Source organism: Rana temporaria, chromosome 2 (genome assembly GCF_905171775.1).
Source record: "Rana temporaria chromosome 2, aRanTem1.1, whole genome shotgun sequence".
Classification (NCBI taxonomy): domain Eukaryota; kingdom Metazoa; phylum Chordata; class Amphibia; order Anura; family Ranidae; genus Rana; species Rana temporaria.
This window is the reverse complement of record NC_053490.1, coordinates 381,179,717-381,196,841: the sequence shown is the minus strand read 5'-3', so window position 1 is coordinate 381,196,841 and position 17,125 is coordinate 381,179,717. Positions and strand designations below refer to the sequence as shown.

At 46.7% G+C, this 17,125-nt stretch overlaps 1 protein-coding gene across 3 annotated transcripts in view; it reads right to left on the bottom strand.

Annotated features, from left to right (window-relative positions):
* Positions 1-16,369, bottom strand: part of NECTIN3 (nectin cell adhesion molecule 3) — a 160,494-nt gene extending 144,125 nt beyond the window's left edge. Inside the window, exon 1 of one of the 3 annotated variants that reach the window (XM_040337860.1) lies at positions 16,016-16,369. In XM_040337860.1, the coding sequence (XP_040193794.1) occupies positions 16,016-16,091 (76 nt within the window). In that variant the 5' untranslated portion in view covers positions 16,092-16,369. The remainder of the gene's footprint in view (positions 1-16,015) is intronic. The other 2 variants (XM_040337861.1, XM_040337859.1) reach the window with 2 other exon arrangements.
* Positions 16,370-17,125: the final 756 nt, after the last annotated feature.

Here is a 17,125-nt window from a genome sequence, read left to right as displayed (position 1 = left end):
ATTTACGGCTAACAACCAAGCCAAGCCGATTGCAAAAACCTAGACGACATCCACAAATCTGCCACCAGACATGTGTGACATCCATTTCCATTCTGATCCGATTCAGCAGGAGATCGTCTAGAATCCCCTGCTGAGATGAAACCGAGAGCTCCTCTGTGAACTTGGCACTTGCCCATTTACTTGAGCGTCAGGTGAACTTTGCTGTGGATGGGAAGCAGGCTCAACTGCGCATTTTTTACGCCCTCCAACCCCAAGTCTAAACGAGACCTTAGGCTACGTTTCCACTATTGCGACCCCAAAGTCACGCAATTTAGAGTGTGACTTTGTCAATGGCTGGGCTGCTCTCAATCCATCCACTCTAGCCAATCAGCGGCCAGGCTGAGCGGGGAAGAGGATCGCGGGCCAGCGCGTGGGACTTTCGAGGGGTTAGGTAAGTATCAGGGGGGTGGCAACACCAGATGTTTTTTTACCTTAATGCATAGATTGCATTAAGGTGAAAAAACATTTCCCTTTACAACTCCTTTAAGGGCTGTGTCACACAGGCTTCAGCTTGTATAAGAGAGTGTGAACTGCAGAGATTTTAGGCTATTCAACTCCAGTTTGTAAATGTTGAACACAGGTCCTAATGGGAGTGTTGATTGCCACTTTAAACAAGCTGCTAGCAGGCTTCAGAACTTCTTGAAGCTTGTTAAAGTGGTTGTAAACCCCCCCCCCCCCTTTCATCTTACACCTACAGGTAAGCCTAGATTAAGGCTTACCTGTAGGTGCAAGAAATATCTCCTTAATCCACGTGGTTAAAGTAAACCTCTGCTTTTTGGACCCCACCCCCCCCCCCCCCCCCGAGACAGGTATTTGCACCACTTCCGGGTTCTGACTCCTGGGTAATCTAGCCTTGTTACGTCACACACCCCCCTCCCCCGCTGTCTTCTGGGAAACACTGTTCCCAGAAGAGAGCAGGGACCAGTGACGGCGCACCGCGATCCTTGCGCATGCGCAATAGGGAATCGGGCAGTGAAGCCGCAAGGCTTCACTTCCCGATTCCCTCACCGAGGATGGTGGCGGAAGCATCTGAGGACCAAGCGATTGCTCAGCCTCGGCTGCTGACATCGCGGGCGCGCAGGACAGGTAAGTGTCCATTTTTTAATAGTCAGCAGCTGCGGCTTTAAAAAAAAAAAAAACACGACGGAACCTCCACTTTAACCACTTTAGCCCCGGACCGGGCCCCTTTTTGCGATTCGGCACTGCGCCGCTTTAACTGACAATTGCGCGGTCGTGCGGCGTGGCTCCCAAACAAAATTGGCGTCCTTTTTTTCCCACAAATAGAGCTTTCTTTTGGTGGTATTTGATCACCTCTGCGGTTTTTAGTTTTTGTGCTATAAGCAAAAATAGAGCGGCAATATTGAAAAAAATCAAATATTTTTGACTTTTTACTGTAATAAATGTCCCCAAAGATATATATATAAAAAAAAAAAAAAATTCTCCTCAGTTTAGGCCGATACGTATTCTTCTACATTTTTTTTTTTTTTTTTTTTTTTTTACGAAAAATATCGCAATAAGAGTTTATTTGTTTGCGCAAAAGTTATAGCGTCTACAAAATAGGGGGTAGTTTTATGGCATTTTTATTAATATTTTTTTTTTTTTTTATTAGTAATGGCGGCGATCAGCGATTTTTTTTCGGTACTGCGACATTATGGCGGACACTTCGGACACTTTTGACACATTTTTTTCAGTCCTATAAAAATGCATTGATTACTATAAAAATGCCACTGGCAGGGAAGGGGTTACACTAGGGGTTAAGTATGTTTCCTGGGTGTGTTCTAACTGTAGGGGGGTGGACTCACTAGGGGAAATGAGCGATCGCTGCTCATACATTGTATGAACAGACGGTCATACATTTCACACACACAGCTCCCGGTCCTTGCTCTGTAACAAGCGATCTCGGGTGCCCAGCGGTGATCGCACGCGTGTCGGGATCAGGGACCCTAGTGGCCGCTTTGCGAGGCGAGGTAGAGCTACGGGCTCTCGCGCAGGGGAGCCGACCTGCCGCCGTAGAAATGTGGTGGCTGGTCGGCAAGTAGTTAAGGAGATATTTGCAGTAAGGAATGCACTGATGTCTATTAATTTCAATGGGCTGCCAAACGCACAAAAGTACAGCTGGCATGCCTTTTAAAAATTGCATCGCACCAAGGCGCATGGTACTATGGTACCATGCGGTTTGGTGGTGGCAAACATGCCACGCTTGCTTGATGCTATTAGCAATTAATGGTACCCACATGTCTACCAAGGGAAGGCATTCCCTGCGGTGTGGCAAAGGTGCATTCTGGTGTGATCAGGCCCTCAGGCCAGTTGCTGCCCTCCAATCTCACGTTTCAGTGCACTTGGGGGGCACAGGTGCAGTGCCCAGCCCTGCTGTCTGCAGCCCATCTAGGACACGCTGAAATACACAGGGCTGAAAGCTGTACTGAGTGGTACTTGCATTTAGAGCTGTATATGCATTCAGGGATGATTGCGGATCGCTCTTCAGAGAGCATCACATGTATAAACAAGCCCAAAACCTGTCCAAAGATGCTTTCTCCAAAAATCCCCTTATTGTCTCCCTGGTTTCCAATTCTTCTAGAAATATATTTTAACAATTCTAAAGGACTGACAATTTATAGCTCACCTAAAAATACTAATAAATAAGAGTGGGAACAGGAAAGGTTGGAAGTATAAGATACTGCAGAATAGACAAATTAAAAATGTAAGGCATAAATCCACACATCAAAACTATAAATCTGGCTACCAAATGCTAAAGATATAAAAGGCCATTAAGGATAAGTACTAATCCCTGAGAGTATCTGATAAGGTTCTATATATCAGTACATACATTAATGGAGACAAAGCAAAGGCTTTTTTTTTTTTAATTCTAAAAATTGAGTCAAGTATTCTAATCCAAAAAGCTTATTTATGCAACACAAGCCCTTGTTCCTGGGGCCCCTCCTGTTGTTTTGGGGGACAGCTATCTATAACATAGAATTTCAGCTGTGCAATAGTTTGTCCCATGGAGGAAAAAAGGTGCCAGAACAGTTAGAATGGAGCTTGCTGCATGTAGAAACACACTATTGCAACAGTTAAGCCCTGTACACACGATTGGATATCCGATGAAGCTGACTTTCATCAGTCCTGCCTACACACCATCAGACTAAATTCCGACGGTGCCAATACGCAGTGACGTAAAACACTACAACGAGCCGAAAAAAATTAAGTTCAATGCTTCCGAGCATGCGTCGATTTGATTCTGAGCATGCATGGGTTTTTCTCTGATGGAGTTCCATACAGACGGTCAGATTTTTTTTATCCATAGGAAAAAATGTAAAAAAAATTCTATTTTTTAACACCGATGGGAAAAAAGACCGATGGGGCCCACACACGATTGGTTTGTCCGATGAAAACAATCCATCTGTCTTTTTTCATTGGACAAACCGATCGTGTGTACAGGGCTTTAGAATTAAAACAATAACAAAGGATAATTAACATGGAAATTTATATCTGGCAAATGTTTCCAAATGGTTCATCTTGTGGAGAAAACACAGTGAGGGGCAGTTTTACACAAGCTGGTACTGGAGATGAATCAGATTTTCACTTAAAACAGACGTACAATTATGAAAGGTTCCCCCCCAGTGCTACTTTAGAACAGCCGAGGAAAGAACTAGTAAATAAAACTCTGCCAAAAAATTGTGGTAAATTTGTTGTTTCTCCTGTTTAAGTTTGAGAAAGGAAAAGGAAAAGGAAAAGGAAAAGACTTATAGTCTTCTACCTGCAGTTTGACAGACACCACTACCTGTCCATTTCTTCCATGTAAGTGGATGAAGATGTGCTGTAACCATGAACCCAATGTTTGGCTAGCAGTTGCAGCACAGACCTGCAATGTAAAAAACACAAAAACAAACAAAAAACAAAAAAAAGGGAGGTAGGAGGGAAGAAAAAAAACAAAAAACTAAAATCACAGGTATCAAGGATCACCACCTGAATGCCTCTAAACTTCTTTCACCATCCTCTGAAAATTGATTTACTCTGGAACGCTTTTCATTCAGGGGGGCAGTAAATAATACTGCTAGTGTAAAATGAGTACCACTGTTTTGCTGTGCAACAGAAATTAAAAAAAAAAAAAAAAAAAAAAAACACCTTCCCTCTGCCCCCTGACCTCTTGTCAACCACAAAAGGCATTTAAAGAAAGATGGGCTTTAACGCCCAGCTGCTGCACATACGATATGCATCCATGGTGGCATGAGATTGTGCGCTGAGAGCGCACTTCCAGCACACTGACTGAGTCTTCATCGGTCAAGGCTTTTTGATCAGGAGCCAGGAAAATGAGCTCCTAATCATGCATCTGCTGTGAGAGCAAAACACAGCAGTCACAGGATATAGAAGCCACGGCACCTCCTGGGCACTGAAGGCCACGTTAAGGGATTAAAGTTAAAGTCCACTTTTATGACAGTCTGAAATCTAATAAACTCCTTTATATATTGTCCCATAACATATGCAAGTATCTCCCAACAATCAGACGCTCACTAGTGGGGTTATAAATTCTCTCAAAGGGATATGTGAAGCCCCCATTCACACTACTGTAGCGAGATGCCAGGCATTGTGCAGATAGGCATTTTCACGCATTGGGGAGACCATTCATACCAATGGGCTGCCCTACACTGGACAAATATGCCTGCTGTGTTTAGGGTGCCATTTTAGTGGCACTACAAAAGTGTGAATGCAGTCTTAAAGGGTCACTATACTTGTCACAATCTGAATATATGCTCACTGCACAAACTTTGGATCCACCTAAATCTGGAGTACACCATGAATAGCGTATATTTCGCGTACAGCTGTCTGTACAAATCTATAAATGGACTGTGGCTGTACACAGGTCACCACACCTCCAAGGGTTTAATTGTGCACAGGGATGCATGTGAGCCCATGGACATCAAGGAAGAGGAGTACAGTGCCTTGCACACAAAGTATTCATACCCCTTGAAATTTCCCACATGTTGTCATGTTACAACCAAAAATATAAATGTGTTTTATTGGGATTTTATGTGATATACCAACACAAAAGTGGCACATAATTGTAAAGTGGAAGGAAAATGTTTAATTGTTTTCAAAATCTTTGCTGCAATTACAGCTGCAAGTCTCTTGGGTATGTCTCTACAAGCTTTGCACATCTAGAGAGTGACATTTTTGCCCAATCTTCTTTGCAAAATAGCTCAAGCTCTGTCAGATTGGATGGAGAGCGTCTGTGAACAGCAATTTTAAAGTCTGGCCACAGATTCTCAATTGGATTTAGGTCTGGACTTTGACTGGGCCATTCTAACACATGAATACACTTTGATCTAAAACATTCCATTGTAGCTCTGGCTGTATGTTTAGGGTCATTGTCCTGCTGGAAGGTGAACTTACACCTCAGTCACAAGTCTTTTGCAGGTTTACTTTTAATCAAGATTGCCCTGCATTTGGCTCCATTCATCAACTCTGACCAGCTTCCCTGTCCCTGCTGAAGAAAAGCAACCCCCACAACATGATGCTGCCACCACCATGTTTCACAGTGGGGATGGTGTGTTCAAGGTGATGTGCAGTTTTAGTTTTGTGCCACAAGTAGCTTTTTGCTTTTAGGCCAAAAAGTTCAATGTTGGTCTCAACTGACCAGAGCATCTTCTTCCACATGTTTGCTGTGTCCCCCACATGGCTCCTTGCAAACTGCAAACAGGACTTCTTATGGCTTTCTTTCAACAAGGACTTTCTTATTGCCACTCTTCCATAAAGAGCCATGTCCCCCCCATATGCAGCCATGTCTCCCCCATATCCAGCCATGTCTCCCCCATATCCAGCCATGCCCCCCCCCCCATATCCAGCCATGTCTCCCCCCCCATATCCAGCCATGTCTCCCCCCCATATCCAGCCATGTCTCCCCCCCATATCCAGCCATGTCTCCCCCCCATATCCAGCCATGTCTCCCCCCCATATCCAGCCATGTCCCCCCCCATATCCAGCCATGTCCCCCCCCATATCCAGCCATGTCTCCCCCCCATATCCAGCCATGTCCCCCTTACCTGCATCCACGCTGCCGCCGACTGGTTAATACGCGCGGGGAACATTACAGCTTTGAATATCTGTAATGATTCGCGCCGCGCTGCGTATAGACACTCCCCCGCGCTCGGGATTGGACAGTTCACCCGAGCAAGGGGGAGTGTCTATACGCGGCGCGAATCATTACAGCTATTCAAAGCTCTAATGTTCCCCGCCCGTATTACCCAGTCGGCGGCAGCGGGGATGCGGCGTAACGGCGACGGCGGGGGGAAGTATTCTATTTCGGTATCGGGGGTATTTGCCGGAGTACAAGTACTCCCGCAAATACTCGGAATCGGTCCCGATAACGATACTAGTATCGGTATCGGGACAACCCTACTTCACAATTATGTGCCACTTTGTGTTGGTCTATCACATAAAATCCCAATAAAAATACATTTACTTTGGGAAAATGCCAAGCGGTATGAATACTTTTTCAAGGCACTGTATATATTTGCTGCATCTATATACGATTTTGTAAATTTCAGAAGCAATGTATACAAGCTGCGGTCCTAGGGTCATATTCTTCTTGTAACATGGTGCTTCAGGAACACTAGCTCCCCACTTTCCATTATCACTTGTACGCTTTTGCCAAATGCGTTTTCTATTGAAATGGAATTGGAGCAAAACATGTCAACATACATCAGCACAAGTGAACACACAACAGTGTGTCATCAGCGACAAGTTTTGTTGCGTTTCCTTTGATTTAATAAAAAAACAATAAAAAAAAAAATGCGCCTTCCAAGTGTGAATTGGCCCACAGCCTTGTCAAGAAACAAAACAAGAATTCCCAACACACTCCAAGCTGCAGGACCATCGTATCCATAGCATAACGGTTTCTCCTCTCCACTAGACACAGTGTTGCCAACCTACCAGATTGAAATTTACTGGCACGACCCCTGAAATTTACTGGCGCAGCCACGTTTTTACTGGCATTTCACAAAAGTTACTAAATTACATTTTTAGGTGCAAATTTCAGTATTTAGGCTACAAACAAGTACGCTAGGCAAATAGCAATGTGATTTAAGGTAGATATTAAGGAGGAAAAAAAAAAAAACACATATTTTTGTTATTTTCAATATAATAAGGACAAATTATTTAGTCACATCATCCCCTGCCTCCACCCCCTTCTGCCACCAACACCCCCTGCCTTCTCCCCCCTCTGCAGTGCCACAATCTCCCCCTGCCTCCAATCTCCCCCTGCTCATCGTCCCCTGCCTCCATCCCCCTCTGCGATGCCACCAACACCCCCTGCCACTAACACCCCCTGCCTCCATACCCCATCACCCCCTGCCTCCAATCTCCATGCGCATTTCCAAGCCGAACCGATCTCGGCTATTTTTACTGGCACATTTCCGCAACCATGAACATTTACGAACGGGGGAAAAAAAGTGCCTGTTTTACGAACTGTCCATAAAAATACGGACAGTTGGCAACACTGACTAAACATAATAAGCTTTAGGGATATTTTTTTTTTTTTTGCCCGGAGTTGGCCTTTAACCACTTTCATACCGCGCCATTGTAAAATGTCGGCGGCAGGAACCCCTCGCCGATCCGGGTGGACGTCATATGACGTCCTGTGTTGCTGGCGATCAAGGGCGCGGGCGGGCGCCCGCGGCAACGCTCGTGACCCGGTGCGGGTGCCTGGCGGCCGCGATTGCCGCCAGGTGCCCGCGATTGCCGGTAATCACGGCAGGAGTGTGGATCTGTGTGTGTAAACACACAGATCCACCTCCTGTCAGCGGTGAGGAGACCAATACTGTGTTCCCAGAACAGAGGAACACACATCGGTCTCCTCCCCTTGAGAGTCTCCTCCCCCCTACAGTTAGAACACACCTTAGGGGACATATTAACCCCTTCAACGCCCCCTAGTGGTTAACCCCTTCCCTGCCAGTCACATTTACACCGTAATCAATGCATATTTATAGCATTAATCGCTGTATAAAATGTGAATGGTCCCAAAAACGTGTCAAAAGTGTCAGATCTGTTCACCGCAATGTCACGGTAAAAAAAAAAAAAAAAAAAAAAAAAAAAAAAAAAAAAAAAAAAAAAAAAAAAAAATCGCAAATCGCCACCAATACTAGTAAAAAAATTAATAGGATAAAAATGCCATAAATGTATCACCTATTTCGTAGACGCTATAACTTTTGCGCAAACCAATCAATATACGATTATTGCGATTTTTTTTAACCAAAAATATGTAGAAGAATACGTATCGGCCTAAACCGAGGGAAAAAAACGTGTTTTTTTTTTAAATTGTGATATTTATTAAATAAAAAAGTAAAAAAAGTGTTTTTTTTTTTTTAATTGTTGCTCTTTTGTTTATAGCGCAAAAAAAAAAAAAAAAAACGCAGATGATCAAATACCACCAAACGAAAGCTCTATTTGTGGGGAGGGGGGGGGGGGGGGGAAACAGAGATTTCATTTGGGTACAGTGTTGCATGACCACGCAATTGTCATTCAAAGTGCAACAGCGCTGAAAACTAAAAATTGGTCTGGGCAGGAAGGGGGTGAAAATGCCCTGTATGGAAGGGGTTAAAGTAGAACTCTAGACTGAGATCTAAATTCCTAGACGAAATACACAAATGTGAACAGTTTTTGCCTGCTATTGCAATTCTGTTTAGCTGGCATTGTAATTTAGAATTCTGACAACGAATCAACCGGGTGATAACGATAATTCACTGACCAATGAGCAGGCTAGGGACAGAGAGGTCACACAGGGAGCAAATGGGTTGCCACTTGCATACCTATGTGTTTGGCAGGTGTGTAAATCTCAAGACAAGCTAAACAGAATTTTAAAAATGCATTCTTTTGTCCTGAGGCATTTTTCATTGGAATCATCATCAAAACAAAAAATCTCATCAAAATGCATGCAATGTGTGTTGCACTGCACTTGATGTCAAAGCATCCCATAAAATACACCGATGCATAAAAATGAGCATCCTAATGTGTACAACGAGATCCGTTTCCATTGGAAAACACAAATGTGAGCCTCACCGGACAGCTTTTAGCTTTCTAAATCATAGTGCGTCATAAATAATGGCTTTTTTTCCCATAAACTCCTATTCGGCCCCGTTCAGAACTCGCATGACGTTACCTTGATGATTTTTCAAGTGTGTTGCACATTGGGCTGCCCTGTTTGTTTGCTGCCCAAAAGAAGCTCCTGTTCCGTTTTGGTTGACGAGCAATTTTTAAAAATCGCAGCAGAATTGCACCGTGTTTGGGATATCAAATTGCAGACAGAATCCTGGAGATTCTGTCATCCATTTCAAATCGCTTTATGTGAATGGAGCCTTCATGCATGGCTCGGTGCTGTCGATCACCTCCAGCCTCCGTCTACACACTCCCACTAACATAGGCTGCACACATTGCTCAGGTCCAGCTTCCACGTAGTGACAACAGTTGCCTATGCCAGCACAGCCATTTGTAGTCTCAAGCAGGGGCTCGAGTCAGGGTGAACAATTTGTATTGGCACGGGAACAATTTGGATACAGTTGTGAAAGAAAGCGAGGGGAAAGCCAAAATCTAAGTGTTGTTCCTAGATTCCAACAGGGACACCCAATCCAGGAACAGCTTTCTAAGAGGGGAATTCCCCTCACTGTGGGAGATAGCCCCTAATTCATGGTTGTGTGACCTGTGGGATCCCCCTGGAAGCTGGAAATCACTATAGCAAGCACCACTATTACAGTCATCTCTACTAGCTTCTGGATCCCATGCTGAGCTGTTTCTCTGCTGTATTGTGAACGGGAGGTTGTCTGCTCAGCACAGACGTCACTCGGGAAACACTTTGCCTTCTCTCAACGAATGCAAAGCATTTTCTGATTGGATGAGGTGGAGAGGCAGGGTGATGATATCACCTTCTCATCTAATCAGAGAATACTTTGCATTTATTGAGTGAACGCAATGTTTTGGCTTACCGCTAGGTGGTGCTTACATTGCGGCCGGCCTAGATTATGTAAATGAGGGGGATACGCCGATTCACGAGCGTACGCCGGGCCTACACCGACGCATTACGTCGTTTCCGTACGCGATAGGCCGCCTAAAGTTATTCCACCTATGAGGTGGAATAACAATGGCCGCTGTTCCCGCCGCAAGGTTCGAATTTTTTACGTTGTTTGCGCAAGTCGTCTGTGAATTGGGATTTACGTCGTTTACGTACACGTCGAAATCAATAGGCCCGTACGGCCTACTTAGCCGCAATGCGCACTGGAAAATGTAGTCGCCCGGCGCATACGCAGTGTAAAAAACATCAAAAAAACTTGGTCAAGCCTCATTTCCATACTACACGCCCCCCTCCCAGTCATTTGAATTAGGCGCGCTTACGCCCGGTCGTTTTAGGCTACGCCGCCGAAAATTTGAAGGCAAGTGGTTTGAGAATCCCTATAGGCCTAAATAATTTACGGCGGTGTAGCCTAAAAAGACTAGGCTAGGCTGTCCTAATTTTAGGCAATTGTATGTGAATCTACCCATTTGTGTTTGCAAAGCATCAGGGCAGCCGCTCGGTAAAGGACTCGTAAGCTAGTGGAGGTGACTGTAGCAGTGGCACCTACTACAGCGATTTCCAGATTACAGGGGGAATCGGCCAGATGCGACATTTGCATACTTAAAGCGGGAGTTCAACCAATTCCTTTTTTTTTTTTTCCCCCTTAGCTTCCTGCTCGTTTTGTGTAGGGGAATCGGCTATTTGTATTAAAATATGAGCAGTACTTACCCGTTTTCGAGATGCATCTTCTTCCGTTGCTTCCGGGTATGGGTCTTCGGGAGCGGGCGTTCCTTCTTGATTGACAGTCTTCCGAGAGGCTTCCGACGGTCGCATCCATCGCGTCACTCGTAGCCGAAAGAAGCCGAACGTCGGTGCGGCTCTATACTGCGCCTGCGCACCGACGTTTGGCTTCTTTCGGAAAATCGTGACGCGATGGATGCGACCGTCGGAAGCCTCTCGGAAGACTGTCAATCAAGAAGGAACGCCCATTCCCGCAGCCCATACCCGGAAGCGACGGAGAGGATGCATCTCGTAAACGGTAAGTACAGCTCATATTTTAAAACAAATAGCCGATTCCCCTAGACAAAACGAGCATCCATCTAAGGGGAAAATGTGTAAGCTACGGGTGAACCTCCGCTTTAAAGTGGTTGTAAACTCTTACATATACCCAATGAAGTGACTGGCTTCAGGTGATACACAGAGATGAAACAAATCATCCTACATAAGTTGCACATGTTTATCTATGGCCGTCTTTCCCCTACTCCCATTTAGCCTAGGTTCACATTGGAGGGATTTGTCATGCGATTTGAGAGATCAAATCGCATGACAAGTCGCAGCCTATTGGCGGCAATGGCACTGTTCCAATCGGTGCGACACCGATTTTGCGGCGGCCCACCGATTTGAAAAATAATTCCTGCACTACTTTTGCTGATTTCAGATGCGATTTCTATAGACATCTGTGTATGAAGCCACACAAATGTTTATCAAGTAGCACCTGAAATTGCGCTACTTCAAGTAAAGTAGCACGATTTCAAAGTAGCATCAGTGTGAACCAGGGCTTAAAGTGCAGAATTTACACAGGAGTGAAAGGACACCCCCCCCCCCCCCCCTCCTCACAAAGCACACAGGAACAGAGATGAGGCTGTCAATCAGCTGGAGGTCCCTCCCCTATTACCATTTTTCTCTTGGTGTCCAAAACACTCGTCAGAAGGGATTTATAGCAGAGGAACGAGGCAGCGGACAGAAATTACACTTAGTGCTTTGGATTGAGACAAGTACACAATATAGAGGAATATGTTCATATTTCATGTCAAAAGGTTTACAACGACAAAGTGAAACTAAACACATCGATTTAACAGTTTAAAAAAAACAGTTACAGTCCCAACATGCCTGGAATGTAACCGTCACATTGGTTGTGCTCTCAACCAAACTATCAAACCATCAAATTGCTAGTGTTATAACTGATCACACGTGCAGCTTTATGGCAGTTGCTGATCAAACAGCGGGTGCCTCCAACACTGAGAACTGAGCGATCCAACACCGCCGATCGCTCAGTTCTCACAGCTCCGTGAGCAGAGAGCTACGGATTGTCAGTCAGCAGCTCTCTGATCTGTCCCCACTTCGCTCACTGGAGTGCTGGGCTGTGGAGGGGGCGGACTGGCCGCCTCAGGGATCTGGGTGGATCTCAACTCTAAGGTCGTGATGACGCCCGAGCCTGGACCGACTCAGTGACATCAGCTGACAGCAGACTTCAGCCCGCTCTCTGCTGAAAACAGGTCACAGGAGTTCAGAATGAACTGCACTCCTGTGATCCACAGGAGAAGTACAGCCAGATGAGCTTTACCTTCTTACTTCTCCTTTAATGTATAGAATGCATTAAAAAGGGTTGTAAACCCTCAAGGTTTTTCACCTTTATGCATGTGATGCAGCAGCCCCTCTTTTACTTACCTGAACCCGTACTTTCCAGCGATGGGAACAACAACACCAGTTCCAGCTGGTGTCTCAGGTCCTGATTGGATAGACTGATAGCAGCACAGCCATTGGCTCCCGCTGCTATCAATCAAATCCAATGACTCCGGGGGCGGGGCTGAGTCTTGTGGTCTGTGTCAATGGACGCAGCAGCAGGACACGGGGGCACTCGAGAAGAGGAGGCAGGAGTGCCGCTGAGGGACCCCACAAGAGGAGGATCGGGGCCACTCTGTGCAAAACCAACTGCACAGAGGAGGAGGGTTGTTTGTTTGTTTTTTTTAAAAGAACCATTAGTTATTCTTTAAGATAAAAACAACCTTCTGCCTTTACAACCAAAGGTAAAGGTAAAAGTTTTTTTACCTTAAAGCGGTGTTTCACCCTAAAAAACAAGTTTCTAGCATGCCATTCAGCATACTAGCGCGAGCTACAGTATGCCTTTATATATTTTTTTGGCGCCATACTCACAGTTTAATCGCGTAGTAAAGTTTCAGACTCCCCGCGGGGAATGGGCGTTCCTATGCAGAGGGAACATGATTGACGGCCGGCTATGGCGCGTCACGCTTCCCGAAAATAGCCCGAGTAGGTCTCGGCTCTTCACGACATCTGAGCTGACTGCGCAGGCGCCGTGAAGAGCAAACTCCTATTTCGGCTATTTTCGTGAAGCACCATAGCCGGCCGTCAATCACGTTCCCTCTGCATAGGAACGCCCATTCCCCGCGGGGAGTCTGAAACTTTACTACGCGATTAAACTGAGTACGGCGCCAACAAAATATATAAAGGCATACTGTAGCTCGCGCTAGTATGCTGAATGGCATGCTATAAAAATTTTTTTTTTTTTTTAGGGAGAACCCCCGATTTAATGCATGCGAGTCCCCCTTTACTTACCTGCCCCCTCAAAAGTCCCGCGCCGTGAAAGCGCTTGCTTCTCGGCTCAATCATTGGTTGATTGAAAGCAGCGCAGCCATTGGCTGGCCCTGCTGTCAATCACATCCAATGAAGCGGGGCCGAGTGATATAGTGAGCGGCTTTATCACAGGAGCGCGCCCGCAAGAACTCATCACCATGCGACCTTGTATTAAGGTGACGAGTTCTTGCGAGGGGGAGCCGAGACAGCTGCCGAGGGACCCCAGAAGACCAGGTTGGGGGCCACTCTGTGCAAAACGAGCTGCACAGTGGAGGAAAGTATAACATGTTTGTTATTTTAAGAAAAAAAAAATTCTCTTTACATACCCATCTAGTTTATCTGGAGTTCTACTTAAAGTATTCTGAATGAGAGAAAAGCGATCGGCTTAGTTGTTAATGGTTTTTACAATGTCCATATTCTTATCACACGATTTTATTCAATAAGCTCAACTGACTTTGCCAAAGCATCCATTACAAAACCCAAAGCCTAAAGATCAATACCATACAGGACGGCTACTTTTCCTCAAACAAAAGGGTTTTTCATGCCTCTCCATTGATCCGGAAAAAAAAAGGAGAGCGAACCAAATTGTGTAAAAGGAGACATGCAACCATGTGTCTGTGGGTAAAGCCACCTCCTGTCATTGGAGATCCTTCTCCCAACAATGAGCTGCTCCTTTCAAATCCCTTCCCTACGTTTCATCTTCCCGGTGACCAAAAAAGACGGCAAACCTTGACAATGACTCGTCAGGCACAGGTGGTAACCAACGCGGAGGCGAAGGTTAATCCCTATTGTGATCCAGGGTGACAAGTTAGCCACCTCCTAATGACATCAGCCACAAAGTATGGTTTCCTGGGTCACACACCGTACAACTAGGGTTACCTCCTCATCTCTTTAAACCCTGAATACGTATTAAATACACAGGTTCCGTGGCTGATCAAGGTGCTAATTAAACTCATTTGGTGCCTTATCTGCATTAAATTAGCCACAGAACCTGTGCAAGTCCTATGTGTTTGGGGTTTAAAGGGATGAGGTGGCAACCCTAGGTAGAAGGTGGCCGGTCCCTGGGACGGAGACAACGTCAGGCCCCCGTGTCATCAACAGAGGATGAGCCCCCCCCTGTGTCATCAACAGAGGATGGGGCCCCCCCGTGTCATAAACAGAGGATGGGGCCCCCCGTATCATAAACAGAGGATGGGGCCCCCCGTGTCATAAACAGAGGATGGGGCCCCCCGTATCATAAACAGAGGATGGGGCCCCCCGTATCATAAACAGAGGATGGGGCCCCCCGTGTCACAAACAGAGGATGGGGCCCCCCGTGTCACAAACAGAGGATGGGGCCCCCCGTATCATAAACAGAGGATGGGGCCCCCCGTGTCACAAACAGAGGATGGGGCCCCCCGTGTCACAAACAGAGGATGAGCCCTAGGGTTGCCACCTCATCCCTTTAAACCCGAACACATAGTAATTACACAGGTTCTGGGGCTAATTTAATGTCGATAAGGCACCAAGTGAGTTTAATTAGCAGCACCTTAATCAGCCAGAGAACCTGTGTAATTAATATGTTTTCGCTTTTAAAGGGATGAGGTGGCAACCCTAATGAGCCCCCCCGTGTCACAAACAGAGGATGAGCCCCCCGTGTCACAAACACAGGATGAGCCCCCCCGTGTCACAAACACAGGATGAGCCCCCCCGTGTCACAAACACAGGATGAGCCCCCCGTGTCACAAACACAGGATGAGCCCCCCGTGTCACAAACACAGGATGGGGCCCCCCGTGTCATAACCAGAGGATGAGCCCCCCCTGTTTCACAAACACAGAATGAGCCCCCCGTATCATAAACAGAGGATAGGGGCCCCCGTGTCACAAACAGAGGATGGGGCCCCCCGTGTCATAACCAGAGGATGAGCCCCCCCTGTTTCACAAACACAGAATGAGCCCCCCGTATCATAAACAGAGGATAGGGGCCCCCGTGTCACAAACAGAGGATGGGGCCCCCCGTGTCATAACCAGAGGATGAGCCCCCCCTGTTTCACAAACACAGAATGAGCCCCCCGTATCATAAACAGAGGATAGGGGCCCCCGTGTCACAAACAGAGGATGGGGCCCCCCGTGTCACAAACAGAGGATGAGCCCCCCGTGTCACAAACAGAGGATGGGGCCCCCGTGTCACAGAGGATGGGGGCCCCTGTGTCATAAACAGAGCATGGGGGCCCCGTGTCACAGAGGATGGGGGCCCCCGTGTCATAAACAGAGGATGGGCCCCATGTCACACAATGGAAGCAGAAGGTACACAAAGTTTAAGGAGAAGAAGGGAAGGGCAGTGTTCTGCTGCCATGGCAATGAAAGGGTTCCCCCCCATCATAAAGTCATCTGCCAGTGTTGGAATGCTAAATAAGTGCAGGACTTCCTGCCATAGGGGAAGACAAGTAACGGTCCTCCATGGAGGGGACCCCAGGCTCTGGGTGCGGCTATAGAAAGTTAGGGAAGAGAAGTACCACTATAAACTGTGGGGGGGGTCCCCTCCATACACCAACCCCTCCCCACCCCCACACATAAAGAACTTACCGTACAGCCTGCAGAGGAGCAGCCAAGCCAGGGCACAGCAGAGGGAGGGCAGTCCGTGGGCTCCTCGGTGTACCATGGTGCTGAGGGCAATGGAAACACAAGGCAGCTCCCAGTCCCAGCCTCACAATGCTCGGAGCATGGACGGGGAGGAGGCTGCTGGGACGAGCCGACTGGGAGGGGCCAGCTTAGACAGAGGTCACCTCACAGCGCCTGGCCACCCCACTATACACCATGGGTGACCCCCCTGACCCGCCACACCAACTGCACCCAACTAGTGAGGGAAGAGCGAGCCCGAGGTGAGAGCCTGCTGAGAGCTGAGCTCAGGAATCCCCCGCACCCCTCTAGACGTGCACACTGACTCCTCCCTGCCGGCCGCTGGGTGGTGCCAACTTCACTTCTTCACCCACTACACACACACAGCTAAGCGATGCTACACCGCAGCCAATCGGCTTCTGGCTTTGCTTTGCACTGCTTAGCTGACCAAGCTAAAGAGGAAAGCTGATTGGTTGCTAGGGCAGAACTCCAGTCACTGTAGACTTTTCTGTCCAAGGCTCGGGGAACGCTTGCGCTTGTATTTCATTGATCGGCTTGCAGGAAAAGTGCTGTGATGTCATAACACAAATATGATCTTCTTTCTTTGTTTTTCTAAAAAAAACAATAAAAAAAAGATTGAAACAGAACGAAAAAAATAGATAGTGTTACCTAACCACTTGTCTACGGGGAACTTTCACCCCCTTCCTGCCCAGGCCAATTTTCAGCGTTCAGTACTGTCACACTTTGCATGACAATTGCGCACTCATGCAACACTGTACCCATAGCAAATGTTTTATATTTTTTGAGAGTGATAGAGCTTTTTTTTTTGGTTGTGTTTAAAAACCACTTAACCCCCGGACCATATTGCTGGTCAAAGACCAGAGCACTTTTTGCGATTCGGCACTGCGTCGCTTTAACTGACAATTGCGCGGTCGTGCGACATGGCTCCCAAACTAAATTGGCGTCCTTTTTTCCCCCACAAATAGAGCTTTCTTTTGGTGGTATTTGATCACCTCTGCGGTTTTTAGTTTTTGCGCTATAAACAAAAATAGAGCGACAATTCGCCATTCGCTGGTG